Source organism: Carettochelys insculpta, chromosome 5, assembly GCF_033958435.1.
Source record: "Carettochelys insculpta isolate YL-2023 chromosome 5, ASM3395843v1, whole genome shotgun sequence".
NCBI lineage: Eukaryota > Metazoa > Chordata > Testudines > Carettochelyidae > Carettochelys > Carettochelys insculpta.
The window spans coordinates 114940568-114956165 of NC_134141.1; the positions used below are offsets into that span (position 1 = coordinate 114940568).

At 38.9% G+C, this 15598-nt stretch overlaps 1 protein-coding gene across 4 annotated transcripts in view; it reads left to right on the forward strand.

Moving 5' to 3' along the window:
- Window positions 1–15598, forward strand: part of DYM (dymeclin) — a 416064-nt gene that overhangs the window by 239432 nt on the left and 161034 nt on the right. For all 4 annotated transcript variants that reach the window (XM_074995795.1, XM_074995794.1, XM_074995797.1 and 1 more), the window contains one exon: window positions 14265–14447. In XM_074995795.1, the coding sequence (XP_074851896.1) occupies window positions 14265–14447 (183 nt within the window). The remainder of the gene's footprint in view (window positions 1–14264; window positions 14448–15598) is intronic.

The following is a 15598-nucleotide window of genomic DNA, read 5'->3' on the forward strand; positions in this document are numbered from 1 at the left end:
TACAGTGCTTAAACTGTACAAGGGATTTAATTGCTTTGTTAGCTGCCTAAGCAAAAATTCCAAGAATTTATTGGGACACAGAACCTGAAGAGACCACTTGCTCTTAAAGCAGATCTCTCTTTTTGAAGATTTCAGTGCTCAAGTACCAAAGCGGTGGGCATGGTGTAAATATTTGTAAGGATGGAGAGATGCACTGGTTCAGTAAATTTACTGTTTTTACCATAGGGCTCAGTGGGCAAACTATTGTAAAAACAGCCTAGTAATTGACAGGTAAGGAAAGCGTACTGTGCCCTCTTGTCTTATACCAGCTTGCCGAAGATTTTGGTCTCGTACTTTCCAGCAGCAACTAGCTTATGAAACTTTGGGAGGGAAAAGGATAGAAACTAAACCCAACATGTAGCTAACTTGCTGGAATTATTTGTGTTCTTTTGTATTTTTTCTTGGCCTTTTTGAAAAATATCACTACTCCTTAAACTCTGTCGCAGTTGGTAGGTTTGCACATGTATTTATCTTTACAGTAACCTAACATCTAGGTTGTTTGCATGCACATAGGGGGGAGATTTTGTGTCTGTAAATAATTTTTTAACTCTGGGGTTCACAGAATGCCCTCAAACAAAATAAAAGAGGGAACACTTGTAAAGTCGTATGTTATAAGGGTTATTTTAATGATGCTCATCACTATAGTATCTATCTAAATACTATCATGAAAATGAGTCTACGTGCCTGGTTTGTTTGGTCATTACTGGTAGTCAAATGATTGTTTGCACATAATTTTTTTAAAAACTCAATCCAGCAATAATCTGTTTTTTTGAAAATGTAAAGGTTTCATTTCAGGGCACAAAAACAGCCCATCAAAACAAATTCATGTCCTCTAAAAATACCATGTGCTGTCCCATTAAGTGCTATTATCTCATATTAGTATTTATTGTTAGTAGGACTTGAAACATTATATGTAAACAGTCAAAGTGTAAATGCTAGACATGTTAGAAGTGTGAGTGGCCAAAGGAGCTGTTGTTAGAGGAGGACTTCGGCCAAGGTTTGAGACAGAGGGAAGGAGGTGTGTATATGAGATTGGGCAAAAGGAGAAGACTGAAAGTATAAAGTAGTGAGACAAGAAAGGGGAAGGAAGAGAAAAATGGAAAAGATAAGCAGAAATACAGGAAGATAAAATAGGCCACCAAAGTCAGGTACTCGAGATAGACCGTTGTGTGTAACTGACAAAAGTAGAAAGCCAACTAGTTCATTTGAAAGTGGCTTGTGCAACAAAGGATTAAATCACTGACCCAATGGGCATTTTGAGAAAAAGAAAATGGGACAAATGTGTCCATTATTAGTCATTCATGGACACGGTCTTCCTTTGACAAACCCTTGAAAAGAACTCTACCAATGTGCGCATGTAAGAACTTACAGAGGTCATCATTCCTACTGCCCTTCTTACTGATACAATTTGCTCAACATTATTGAAGGGGCCTGCTTCTATTGTATTTGTTTGCTCATTACATTCTATCAGTAGTGCATTTCATGTGTTCAGGTTTTGTAAATATGAACTCTTCTACAAAGTGAATTAGTGCAAATACAGCAACTACTGAGCATCTCTGAAATGGAGACAAAGGAGTGATTTCAAACAATTCTTTTAGAAGTGAATAATAATTATAAATGTCCCAGAATAACCGCAGGTACATAAATGTTGACAGAAAGCCAGTCTGGATGTTCCAGGGCGCCCTCTGTTGACAGACAGCTTCCAGGACACTGGGAAGCCCTGTCTGCAGTGCTTCCGGTTGGTCATTGTATCAAGATGCAGCTGCGCTCTCTGTCGACAGAGCAGATCACTCTTGCGATCCACTTGGTTCTTTGGCAGTGGTGTGTCAACAGAAGTTTTATCAGAAGCTAACTTGCAAGAAAAACTTCTGTCAACAAATCACTCTAATCTAGACATAGCCTTTCTTATGCTGTGCAACTTCAGGTATAAAACCATGCAACGAAGTGCAGACTTAGGTCCAAGTTCTTTTGAAAACATCCATAAAGAGAATAGACTTTATTGTACTTCAAGTGATTTTAATACAACCATATTCTTCTCCTCTGAATCTTTGGAAGTTCAATGTGATTGACTGGATACTGGAAATGCTGCTTCAGAAAGAGTTGAGGCAAATAAGATTTTTATTACCCTTCAGATACGTTACTGGAATGTAGTGGAGATTTTCCAGAATTGCTGCTGGTCATATTTAGACTTGAACCAAAGCTTAGGGAGCTGTAGACTGCTATTGAAGTCTATGACATCTATTTCAAAGACACCCTGTTTTATTGTATCTCTTTGATGTAAATCTGGGATAGTGCATATAGAATCTGTTCCTCATGAGCACCTCTGTGGATGTTAACCCTAACATCAGAATTCAGGCAATCTCTTCTTTGCTCTTAAAAAGTAAATCTCCCTTTCTCCCTACAGAACTCAATACAAATTACAGTCTTTCCAATTACATTTCCCAACCTTTATTACAATATCAATAATACATATATAAACTCCACAGTATAGGTAAAGCAAAGTTTAAATTGCAGTTGCTTAGGGTATAGCTTTGAGTTGCTCACCCACAACCTGTCTCCACCCTGCAGAAATTTGTTTGTTTGTTTTGTGTATTTTCATAAAATCGCCCACTGTCGCCAGCACTTAACCCAGCCTGGTAAAAAACAAAAACTCTTCACTGAGCCAGTAATTGTGAGTTTTCCTGTTCCCACACTGGTTTTTCAACTTGCTATGTATCAAAACCATAGAGAAACTCATGTTTCATTGTCCTGGGAAAAGTAAAGTGAATTTTCCAGAGCTATGAAGTATGGTTTTTCATCCTAAAATTCTCACCTTGCTCCTGACTCCCATTATCTGTTAATTTAAGTTCATCTGGAAGCTTAGCCTTCAGGGGTTGCTCTTAATTTCTAGGCAAATAATTATCACTGCTGACTGGATATCTGTTTATGGTAATTAAATTACTCCGGTAGGGATATGCAGTATATATAGTTTACCTGTCTGCTCTCTCGTACCTACACCACTCTGCTACCTTACCTTTATCTGTAATTTCTTTATTTTCTGAAACTTACAGCTGTTCATACCCAAAATGTGTGATTGTAGGATGTCTGTTTTGTTGCATTTAAATGATATAGCAGGATCAGTGCAAATATCTCATTGTTTTCACCTTGGCTATATGGATATAATAGATGCAGCATTTGAAAGCTGTTTTTATATCCTGCTAATATAGTGAAAAGTCTATTTTTTCAGTATCATTTAATAATGTTGCCTGATATGTGCTCTCGGTATATTAGGCAGGAAGTTGAGTAGCGTCACCAGCTCCTGTGTTTATCAGAAATTGTGCAGTGCTCTTATCCAGTGTCTGGGGGAATGCACTATGAAAGGGGAAAAAAAGGAATGTAGTAAATGACAACATTTAATCTAAAAGTTGCTGCTCATTTGGCTTGCCTGTTATCAGTTCTCAAAAGTCTGTCTCCTGTCTCCTTCCTGTTTGCACTTTCCTCAATCTGAAAAGAGGTCCTTGGGCGTTTCTTTTTGTTGTTGTTTATGCTGCATTTTTTAATAAACCAGTCTCTGCCTTGATAGATAGTGGATGAAGATGAAAATTGTGATTAGCGGTAGGCCCATTTTAAAGAGGTAACAAGGTAAATAACCTTAGACACTTAGACTGTTCTTTTAAAAGGCTTTACATGTATTCACCTTAAGCTGCAAACCACGTCAACATCCAGTATTGCAGTTTTGCCTCAAAATATAGTCTATTTCTAATGTCTGTGTTTGTCCATCTGTATTTTCTAAATATTTACTAACACTTAACAAATAGGTACAGAATGTATGCCAATATCTCATAAAGTGTTGAGCTTCTGAATCAGCTTTCTTACCATGTTGTAGTTCCTCGGTTTATCAGAAGAAATAAAAGCACTTCTCATGATTTAGGTTCAGTTGCAGGGTAAAATGATGGCTGTAAATTAGCATATTCTTGGTCATACGGTCTGGGAGTCTTGTACCCTCATTCTTATCAAGTGCTTATTGTCTGGACCTGAACTATTTGTAGTGCACTGCTAATATTAAAGGAATTGCAGCTTCATTCAAAAACTTTTGTGCATATCCACTCCATCTCCCATGTGAAATGCAACTGGCTAAATTACAGCTCCTCATTCAGTCTTGGTTAATATTTTCAGGAAGCCTTTCCTCAGAATGTAATATTGCATCATTCCTTTATCCACTAAAATATTAAGAGCTGTGGGTTAAAATGGTAGAAAACAAGCTATTGAAAAAGTCCTTAGGGTAGTTTTTGTAGTCAGTTTATTTTTAATTTGTGAAATACTTCAGAGAGAATTACAATCACAAGCAAATGTGAACTGTACTTAGTCACTTGGACTACAACACAGAGGTGGTAAAGTCCAGTGATCGGGGCTCTGGAGAGGGACTAAGCAAACATGGGTTCTATTCTCAGCTCTTACATGTGACCTGCCGTATGGTCTTGGCCTCATCACTTCACCATCTGTCTCTTTCCCCTCCCACGTGTCTGTCTTGTCTGTTTAGTCTGTCAGTTCTTTCGTTCAGGGACTTACTATGTGAGTTCACTGGCTAGCACAATAGGTAGCGTGCAGCCTGTCCAGGGATGTGGATGAAGATATCCCTGGCTCAGTTTTGCAGATACAAATTTTATATCTAGAACCCTGCAAATTTGTAGATATCCACTTTATATTCAAGGTGTCTGCATGCCAAGAGGGCAGGGGACTGGACTCGATGACCTCCCAAGGTCCCTTCCAGTTCTGAGATTTGTATACACGTGTGCAGATCATTTTTGCAGTAGCAGATGTAAATACAAATTTTGTATTCCATGCAGGGCTCTAACAATAGGGTCTTGATTTCCACTGTGCCTCTAGGTGCTACCATAATACAAGTGATAACTCTGCACAAAATGGAAATAAAAAACAGACCTACTTATTTTTCTTCCCTGGATATTGTGGTGATGGGCTACTAGTCTCTTCTTTGGGATGGATTGATTTTGCATGGATCTGCTTTGAAATCTTTCTCTTTGAGCAAACTGTTGTCCTTAAAGCAAGGAGTTGAGACATTCTAGACAGTCTCTAAAACAAAATAAATTTTGTTTATTCTGGCATCAAAAATATTTCATAAAGATTTGAAATGTCTGTTTTGTGAACTCAGGTCAGTTTGTTTATGCTGCATACAATCCAAAAGTATTTTTCACCCTAAAAACAAAAACACATAAAAGCTCAAATATTTCATAGGCTGTTGCTACTGCATGTGTCACAAGGGACAGAAGCTACATGTACTTCATTTAAGATATTCTGTGTGCTGTTTCTGTTGATGCTTCATGTTATGGAAACACATCGTGCTGCATCACAAAAGCGCTTGTTCCTGTCTCACTTATCTACTTATATGAACCCCGCTATCTTAATAACAGTATTTTAGGACACTTACTGTGTAGTATTGTATGACTGACTGAGACACAAGTTAAATTAAAGAAATTAGTTTTATTTAGCTTAGTCCTGAAAGCGTTGGGGTTCATAATCTTTCTTACCTTTGGTGAGGCATACAACATAGTCTCTGTCCAGCTTCTGTGAAACTTCCACTTCTCCCACACACAAATTTTCCCCCAGATTCCAAATGAACTTATTGTTCTGTTCTGTAATGGAATATATTTGAAAGGTTAGATGGGCTCTGCTGTCTAGGCCAACTGAAATATCAAATATCAGAACAGAGATCTTAAATTTATACTCTGTAATCAATGAGGAACTAGTCCAGAGAGATTGTTGCCTAGTGTTGAGAATGCCTAGTCCAGGATACTCAAAGTTGATAGATGGTGGAATTTTTCACTAGTTACTAAAGTAAGCCTGCTTACTTCAGGTGCCTTAGGTCTGTTACATTTCACATCCTAAATGTTTTACAGTAGACATTTTATCATTGCTAAGCTATGTGTGTTGAACTTGAATCTGAAACCATTATATTATGTAGCACTTGTATAGTGTCATTTAAATTACTGGCATCAACAGTGACTACACAGTTAATTCTTTTAATTAAAGACTGTCATAAAATTTGCACATGAGTGGGCAGAGTTAAGGATGTGTCTGTATCTTGTTGATTCCTGCCTTAGTATTCAACATTGATATCATATCCTACTTTGATATAATGCTTAGTGTCGATGAAAAGCAATAACCTATTCACAGAGAACTCATATTTCCTGTTTTACGATAGGAAGAATTTTCATTATTAAATTTTCAGTCATGAATCAGGGAGAAAGGCTGTTTAATTCTAATTATGAGGTGACTTACAGCAATAATTAATTCTTCTTTAAAAACAATTAGGTTGGAGGGTGCACAGTCCCTTGTAAAGTGTTTGTGTTTAATGCAGCTAGATAACTTTTGCATTTGCATTACGGTTGTGTGGGGTTTGGAAATATTGTGTTCTTTGACTGTATGGCAGGGATGGGGAATCTTTTCTGTCATGGGAGGAGATGGCGGGGGGCGTAGAGGCAGTAGTCCTGGAACAGTTATTTGAACAGGGGGTGCTGACAGCCAGCAGTCCTCAGACTTTTTACCTGGTGTCTCCCTTACCCATGTCCATGCCCTCTCTCCCCAGAGGTGGGCTCAAGACTGGGCTATGGCCCCGTCATGGTGAGGGATGGTGGCAGGACACAGGCAGGGGTTAGGAGGCAAAGATTTGGACCACAGCTGAGTGGGAGCAGAGCCCTGGGTGCAGCAGCTGGGATACCATGTGCAGGCCCTGGAGTAGAGCAACATATAGGGTGTCCAACAGCACTGTGATTCTGGGTATGGGGCCGGTGCCCAGGACACTACGAAACCTGGGGATGCTGCAACACTTCCACGCACATCTGTGTGAAGATGTGGGCTGCCTCCATGGCCAGGCAAGCCAAGACTTCTGGCTCCAGCCCATGGGGGGAACCCACAGGCTGGACCCAGTCCAGGGGCATAAGCTCCTCACCACAGCCTATGGTATAACTTTAGAACCTATAGTCCATTGTTGTTTTGTACACTGACTAGGAGCAGGAAGACTCATGTTGAACTTCCCAGCTCTGCTTGAACCAATCTATTATGTCGGATTCTGAATATATAACTTGTACATTAGCTCATTTCATAGAATCAGAATCATAGGGCGGGAAAGGACCTCAGGAGGTCATCTATTCCAGCCCCCTGCTTCGAGCAGGATCAACCCCCACTAAGTCATCCCAGCCAGGACCTTGTCAAGCTGGGACTTAAAAACCTCGAGGGATGGAGAATCCATCACCTCTCTAGGCAACGCATTCCAATGCTTTACCACCCTCCTGGTACAGTAGTTTTTTCTAATATCCAACCTACACCTCTCCCTCTTTAATTTCAGACCCTTACTCCTTGTTCTGCCATCTGACATCACTGAGAACAGTTTCTCACCCTCCTCTTTAGAGCTCCCCTTCAGGAAGTTGAAGGCCACTATTAAATCAACCCTCAGTCTTCTCGTCTGTAAACTAAACAAGCCCATTTATCCCATTCTTTTGGGATGACAATCTTAATTTCAGAGGAGAAAACTGCTTTGTTTATCCTGCAAATTCATTCTGAGAGTTCATTTAGTAAAAGGTCTTATTTGGTATCTGTGCTTGAATCATCCTGGTTCTTCCCATGTTTTGAAAGTTAACAGGGAAATATTAATTCCTGACCTCCTTAATCTTCTTTCCACAATGTTGTTTACTAATCCATTAAAAGAAGATGCTTCGTATGTTGATGTGTATTAGGAGAGTGGATCAACAAGTGTGTTTTCTTGCTTTAAGAGCCTTAGTAAGTATGGAGTGTATTCAGTACAAAGATGGATAGAGCCCTGCAAATCCACAGATACGCTCTTTATAGTCACATCTGCAGATGTCAGTGTGGATATCTGTGTCTCATTTTGGCAGAGATGTAGGCAGATATAAATTTTGTATCCATGCAGGGCTTTAAAGATGGACTAGCAGATGGATATCATCATTTAGATATGTCACAGAATTGAGGGATTGTAAGGAAAGTTATTATAGGAGGATGTCAAAATTTTTTGATTGGGAGGCTATTTTTATCATGAATAAAGAAAGCAACACTTTAAGACTGAGACTTGAAAATTAAATGAGTGCATGGGTTGAACAAGAGAAGGCAGAGAAATGTCCAAACATCAAATTGTGGATTAAGTGGAAGTTGAAGGGCACATAGCAGTTGCTGGTAGTATAAAATAAATGGTATAAAAATGCAGGTCAGTTCATCTGACTTGCAGCAGTGTGTTGTCCTAATGGCAGGAGGCATGTGCAGTGTTTGCTTATTATGGATAGCTCAGAAAAGGTATATGACTCTCATACAGGGAAAAAAAGTTACTCTTCTACAGAATGATGAGATCAATCACTCAGATACATTTGTGAGAAGACGAAAGCTGCCTGTATTGAGTAAAATGTAATTTCTAAAGGTCATCGGCAGGAGATTCCAGGTCTAATACAGGTTTGTTATAATGCTTTGGAGGAAAAGTATGCCTTTTGGGGTTGACTTTATCTTCCAACATGCACTGCAATTGCAGACTACCTGCTTGACGTGAGCCTGAGTTCAACTAGGTTGTCTATAAATGCTCAGACAATTTTTAGTGTTCTTGTCAGTCTCTGTTGCTGTTAAACCCTCTAAAGGGGTTAGTAAAGTTAATGTAGTTCTTGGGGTCGTCACCTTGCCAATTTTCATTTGGCACATGTTTTATCTTGGGTCGGGCTGGTTGCTGGCTGTTTTCTCTGGTATGGAATGCAGCTTGTCATCTCTTCCCTGGTTTCTCCCTTGCTGTTCTGAGTGACAGCTGTAGTTTTAAAAAGCTTTTGTCTCCCATCACTGAGAGAGTTCTTCATATAATGGTGAGTGACATTATACATTGCTTATTGAATAATCTAATTTAGCATGGTAAGATATAGGCAGACGTACAGTATGGAGAAGGCAGATGGACAATCCTTCTTAAAACTGCTTTTGACTAATAGTATAAGAGAGAATGGTAGATGGAGAACCATGATTCCAAAAATATTAAATCCAGGTGGCTGCTGATTTATTATTATTAACTTTGTTTCCGAAATGACAACCCCATTTTTAATTAAGTAATGCTCATAGTACTCTGATTTAGTCTTTTTGGTGATGCATTCACTAGTGAGCCATGTAATTTTTCTGTTGATGGTGAAGTCCCCTTCTTTATTTCCACAACAGCTCTGCATTATGGTTGAAAACTAGTCAGATTTTGATGTACAAGGGCCACAAAAATTATATATACCCGTAAATTAATTACATAAAAATAACAAAACTATCACCAGATGATTGGCTTTGAAGGTCATTTGTGTGTTAACTTTAAAAGCAACTTTCTTGTGCACGGTCTTCTTTTTTTCCCAGTCCCCTCCACTTTGGCATAGCCATATAATGTTGTTAGAGGTTTTATTTTCTGCTAAAATGCAGGCAATTCAGACAACTCTCTTGGAAGCTCCCCAAAGTGAATACAAACAAGATACATATGCTTCTCTTAAAGCAACTAAAAATAAAGTAAACTATTTGAAACCAGTTAACTTTGTAAATTCCCCTCCAAAGAGGAAAAGGAAGTTTATGTAATGAGAACTATGATTGTGGATGCTGTTAAATGATGTTATCAAAGTTAAGTTTTCCCAAATGCCAATTTGTCTCTTGGATGTAAAATAGCGCTTTGATGCCAGAATTTGTGATAATTAAATTAGAACTAGGCATGGAAGAACCAACTGCTAAACATCCAAAAACTTAATAATTTACGTTTATGAAACTGAATTAAAACATAGTTGTGAATTAGCCAAGGAAATCCATCTAATGTTAATCCAGTTTCTCTATGGATATGTACAAATCCTAACTACCAGTTACCAAATTTGAGCTGTTTATGAAACTCTGAGAGCAGAGTTTGGTTCAGAAGAAGGTGGTTAACAGAGAAGCCTCAACTCCTTGTAATCCTGGATTTACTTTCAAGAAACAGCTGCCATTTTGGGGCTAATACAGCATACTCGTATGCCTTTCTGGTATATGAGATGGACATTTCCTTTTACTTTGGATTGTTGGTAATATCCTCTTAGAACCGTGTCTGTATTAGAAAGGAGCTGGTCGTGATCTTATGGTTCCAGTTGAAGATTTACGTTTAATAGGAATTACAAATTTTTGTTTTGACAAAATCACACACACACACACACACACACACACACACACACACACACACAGAGGTAAAAAAAAATTAAGGTTGCAACATTGTGCACTCACAAATTAGGAAAGTCCAGAACTAAGATTGCTTAAAATACCTTTGTAAATATGATGGCATATTATTATTTTGGTTTTACGAGTAGGGCACTGTAGTATAGAGGCTGTCTACACAGCAGGTGCCCGCGTCTATGTAATGCACCCATTGGCTCAAAACATTTTTCAAGGTAATGAGCATGCTATTCCGGCATCCCTGTAAATCTCCTCGCATGAGGAGTACAGGGATGGCTTGAAATGGCCTATTTTGAAATCTACTCAAAATAAGATATGCAATTTGCACTACGCAAACTGCATAGCTTATTTCGAGCTTAGGGTGCTGTCTAGACATAGCCAAAGAGAGGAAGGCCAAAAGTGCACACTGATTTGAGAAGCCCAATTTCTGTCAGGCCTGATTTCTCAGAGTACTTATCATTATATAGCACTTTTACATTCAAAATACTGCTACCATTTATTTCACTTGCATGTCAGGCTTCCCTTCCCTCCTTCACCTACAGGCTCCCGTCACAGTTTCATGGCCCAGCTATTTCCAGTTCCTCCCTCAGACTCTGTGTTAGGCTTATGTCCCTCCCAATTTCTTGTTCCTTCTGCATTCAAGCTTCAGATAGCCTTCAGTATAAAAGTTGCTAACTGTACTGCCTATAATAATATCCTTCTTGGTTTTGTTCTCCCTGTTTTAAGCCTGTCCTTTAACTGAAGTTAATGCATTAGATAAATGCAAAACAAATAACTAGATTTTTTTAAAAAATGTTACAATTTGTTTTAATCTTCCTGTTAAATAATAAGAGAATACCAATTTAAATTTATAATAAATATTTGTTGGTGTTTTTCTACATTTACAAATATGCTGATTTCAGTTACAACACAGAATACAAAATGCACAGTGCTTACAATATCTTATTTTATTAGAAATTTTTGCACTGTTTAAAAAAAAAAAACACAATATTTTTCAGTTCACCTCAGGCATGTACTGTATGCAGTCTCTTTACCGAGAAAGTGCAGTACATGTTTGCACTCCAAATCAAAACAATGTAAAACTTTAGAACTTACAATTCAAAGCATGAAGGGGAATGTAAATACCTTAGAACATAGACAGAACAGTGCCATGCAAATGCCTGTTCTTGCTTTCAGGTGGTATTGGAATTAAGAAGCATCTACATCTCAACCACCCACTTCCAAACAGCATTCTGAGAATTTGATGGAGACCCCAAGTTCTGTCCCCCAGACCCTTATGCTACAACCGTCAGCTGAATCTCCACAGTTCACACCAGCCTCTAGATATCAGCCAGAACTTGCTTAAAACTGCTAGGGTATATGGCTAGAACTCTGGAAGTCTGTGGATATCTACTTTATATTCATGGACCTTCTTGCCAATTCATGTATCAGATGTGGATATAAGTTTTGTATCCAGAGTCACTACCCTAATCTGAAAGTTCTCCTCCTAAAAACATGATTCGTTGATGGTTTAAAAATGCATGTATCAACTGTTCAGAAGATATAAAAGAGATACTATTTATAGCAGAAAAACGATCCATTTAAATCCAAAATTCATACCTAAAATACCTTCATCCTTCTACCTGAATCAGCCTATTCATCTTCCTCTGTTAGTCACCAAGCCAAGTGGGAATAGAGAGAGGCTAGTTGTACACACTGAGGCTACATCTACGCTGACAAGAAACTTGGAAATGGCCATTTCAAAGCTTTTTGTCAGTGTAGACAAAACCTGCATGTCAGAAGGGCATTAACCTTCTGTCTTGAAAGGACCAACTCTTTCAAGAAATTATCCAAGTTATTCTTTCAGTTGCAGAGTGAGCTAATGGATCGTCCATATCTAAATAAAGATTTTTGAAATGGATTTCTGAATGCATTGGCCTTTACTATAGACAACATGACTTGTATTCCCCACCAGGAACTGGAACACACCCCAAACCATCACTTTCCACATCTGTCACGTTTTTTTGAAGAGTGATACGTGCACATATCGTCACATGGTTACTCCGCATTTAGCATCTGATGTAACATTGGGATTGAATGTTATCTCAGTAACAACGAGAAATCTTGCAGCGCCTTATAGACTAACAGATTTATTGGAGCATAAGCTTACACCTTTGGCCATGAATACAGACTAACATGGCTACCCTTCTGTTACTTATCTCAGTAACAAATCCAACTCCACATATTTCCAACAAAAAAATGCTGTTCTACAGTCATCTAAAGAAGAGGCTCCCATAGACACTCATTGAAGGAGGAGAGAAGGTTTTTCATTCAGTGCAGTAACAGGTTCTTTTGGAAGTGTCTCTCTACTACCTACCCTCCTCACTTCTACTTCTGAGTTTCTAGGGACAACCTCTGTGGTAGAGAAGAAACTGAAAGTAGTTTGGCCACCCAGAGTTGGTCTGTATAGCCTCCAAATGTGGCATGAGATGAACAAAGCACATGTGTAACCCAAGGTGGTACTGCTACTAAAAATCTCTGATCGTAGACTAAGGAATGCAGATACCCCTGAAGTGGAACAACCATAAGGACACACAGCTTGAAGAACTTCAGCCACTACACAGGGTGACTAGCCTTCTCTTTAGCCTATATCTCTCAACAAGCCAGCTACAATGGGGCAGCAGAATCACCACACTTGATGAGAGGATTTTGAACATGGATGGGACCTGGGTTAACGGAAAACCTACATTAAGAGCCCAAGTTAGCTCAGCAGTGAAGGCAGGCCCTCAGTGGCTGCTGAAGGCCAATGGTATTAAAAATCAGCATTTTCAAGTTCGCTCAGAGTACACTTTGCAGCCATTACAGCTTTCCAGCACAAAATCAGTGGGCATTCAGTATTACCCATCCTATAGCAGAAAGGTTCTCAGAAGTATTCAGAACCTCTGCCCTGAAATCTGAGATTCTAATGCATCTTCTGTCCTTAAAAAAGGTATTTGGCAAGGTGGCATAGGCTGAAAATGAACAGACAATAGATGTCTAGAAGAAACCATTCTTTAAAAGAACTTCCCTTTCTCACGTTCTGGAGATTAACACAAGCTTTATTTGAGCCGGTGAGATGTATTAGTCAATTAGTGTGCCTTTAGATAAGGGAATTAACTCTTTCTCATAAATGACTTAAATTCTGATTTTATGCAATTAAAACTTTCCACCTTATATTAAATTAGCACAATAAGAAAAGAATCAAGAAACTCAGTAGCTAATCTCGGATTCTGCTGGCTAGATTTTTAGTAGTAGTTTGAAGGAAAAGAAAGAAGCCAAAAAAGAATAACATAAAATAGGTCTAGATTGTCAAGGAGGACATCTTTTTCCTCTGGAATGGACTTTGTAATTAAAAAAAAAATTAGTGGATGGGCATTTGCTGTCTTTCATCATAGAACTTTTTAAGGCAGTTTTAAGTATTTAGCATGTCAATATCAATAAATAAATACTATGTCCATGATATTAAAATGTAGGAGCCAAAAGTTAGGCACTTAAATGAGAGCAGATTTCCAAAAGCAGTGGGCATCTATATCTTCCACTTAACTAAAATCAAACTGCTTTGTTTAGGTGTCTAAACATGAATTGAAGGACCCTTCTTTGGACCCCAGTTTTGAATGGTTAGGTGTGTATTAATGTCATTTTAAGCAGTACACTTTTGAACAATTATACGGCAGCTGGTGTTTTTATGAACAGGGGAGAAATAGAATGTGCGATTCCTCCTTTAATGCTTCAGGGTTCAAAAAAGAAGGTAAAAATGACACAATTTTTTTTAAACAGTGGCTCAGTCAACTTGATGTTAATTTGAATGTTATTGTTGATTGCTATTGAACTCTCTTGAATATGAGTAATTTTATGAGCTGGCCCATATTTAACATAGGGAAATATGGGCATGCTATAGATTGGGAAGCTACCAGCTACATCAGTAATAATACCTGGGTACTACCATTTCTGCCTAATAGTTGGTAGAAAGGTGCATGCTAAACTTTTGTTTGTTTATTTGTTTGTTAAAGGCACAAGACCTGAATGTGATTGAAGAAGTGATCAGAATGATGTTAGAGATTATCAATTCCTGCTTGACAAATTCTCTCCATCACAACCCCAATTTGGTGTATGCACTGCTTTACAAGCGGGATCTGTTTGAACAGTTTCGAACTCACCCTTCCTTCCAGGACGTAATGCAAAATATAGACCTGGTAAGTAATATTTATTAATCAGTTCCAAGCAGCAAAACAAATCTCTTAATCACATTATTAGCTGATTGTGCTTTTAAGTGGTGGAGTTTTTTTTTCACAGTTATATATCCTTTTCATTTGCTAGCTATTTTTAGAAGCTGGTAAAAGTATTGAGCTTCCAAGTCATGATTTGTAGCAAAGGGGGGAACTTTTAAGTTGCACACTATTTCTTTCTCTTCCTTCACTCTCTGGGACTCCACTGTGAACCATACTGGCTTCCATTCTTACCTGGCAGATACCAGGACTTGTTCTCTGAGATATGGGGAACCCACTGATGAGGATTTCCATAAGCTGCAGCAAGTCATCTTCTGGAAGGAATCCACTCCAAGGAATTGCCTTTCAATTTGCTAATATTGACCAGTGGCAGCTCCTGTTTATTCTCTCTGTTTGCAAGAGCAGATCAGAAGGGATCATCTTCTTCAGACAAGCCCAAGGGTGTTTTATGACAGTAATCTTTCTTAATACTTCAGTGATAGAAGTGAAGGAATAAACAAGTTAAGTGTAGGCAAGTAGCTGTCTTTGTGATATCTGAACTTGTGCTGCTTTGACTTAAAGAAGGGTCTGTTGAATAGGAGTTTAGGAAAAACATAGGAATTGGGAATTGTTAGCTCTAATTACCTCGTAGGGTCAAAAAGACCCTAGTGCCTCTCTGAAGTGGACCTGTCCTGAATATTAGAAAGGAATTTGACTTGGACTTCCTGTGTAGGGAGCCAGGTTAGACCCTCATGTCTGGTTCCATACATAGCAGTCTGTTGTGATGGGGGATTTGGTAGGATAAGGGGTTGGTAATTAAGTATTGTCTAATATGAAATCCAGTGATGCCTTTAACATCCACATATTAAGGACCTGGATCATAATCCTGGCTAGAAAACAAGCAGGGCTGACAGCCATTGAGGCCCCTGGGACAAGATGTGGGAGTTCCAAGCCACAGGAAGGGGTGGGGCCTCAGGCAAAAGGGTGAGCCCAGAGCAACTAGCCCTTAGTGCCCCCCAGACCACAGCACTGGGTTACCCATATCTTCCCGCCCTCAGAGCCTCACAGAGCACCTGATGGTGCTCTGGTGCTCCAGTGGCAATTCAAAGGGGGCTGAGGCTCCAGGCACTGCCGCCGCA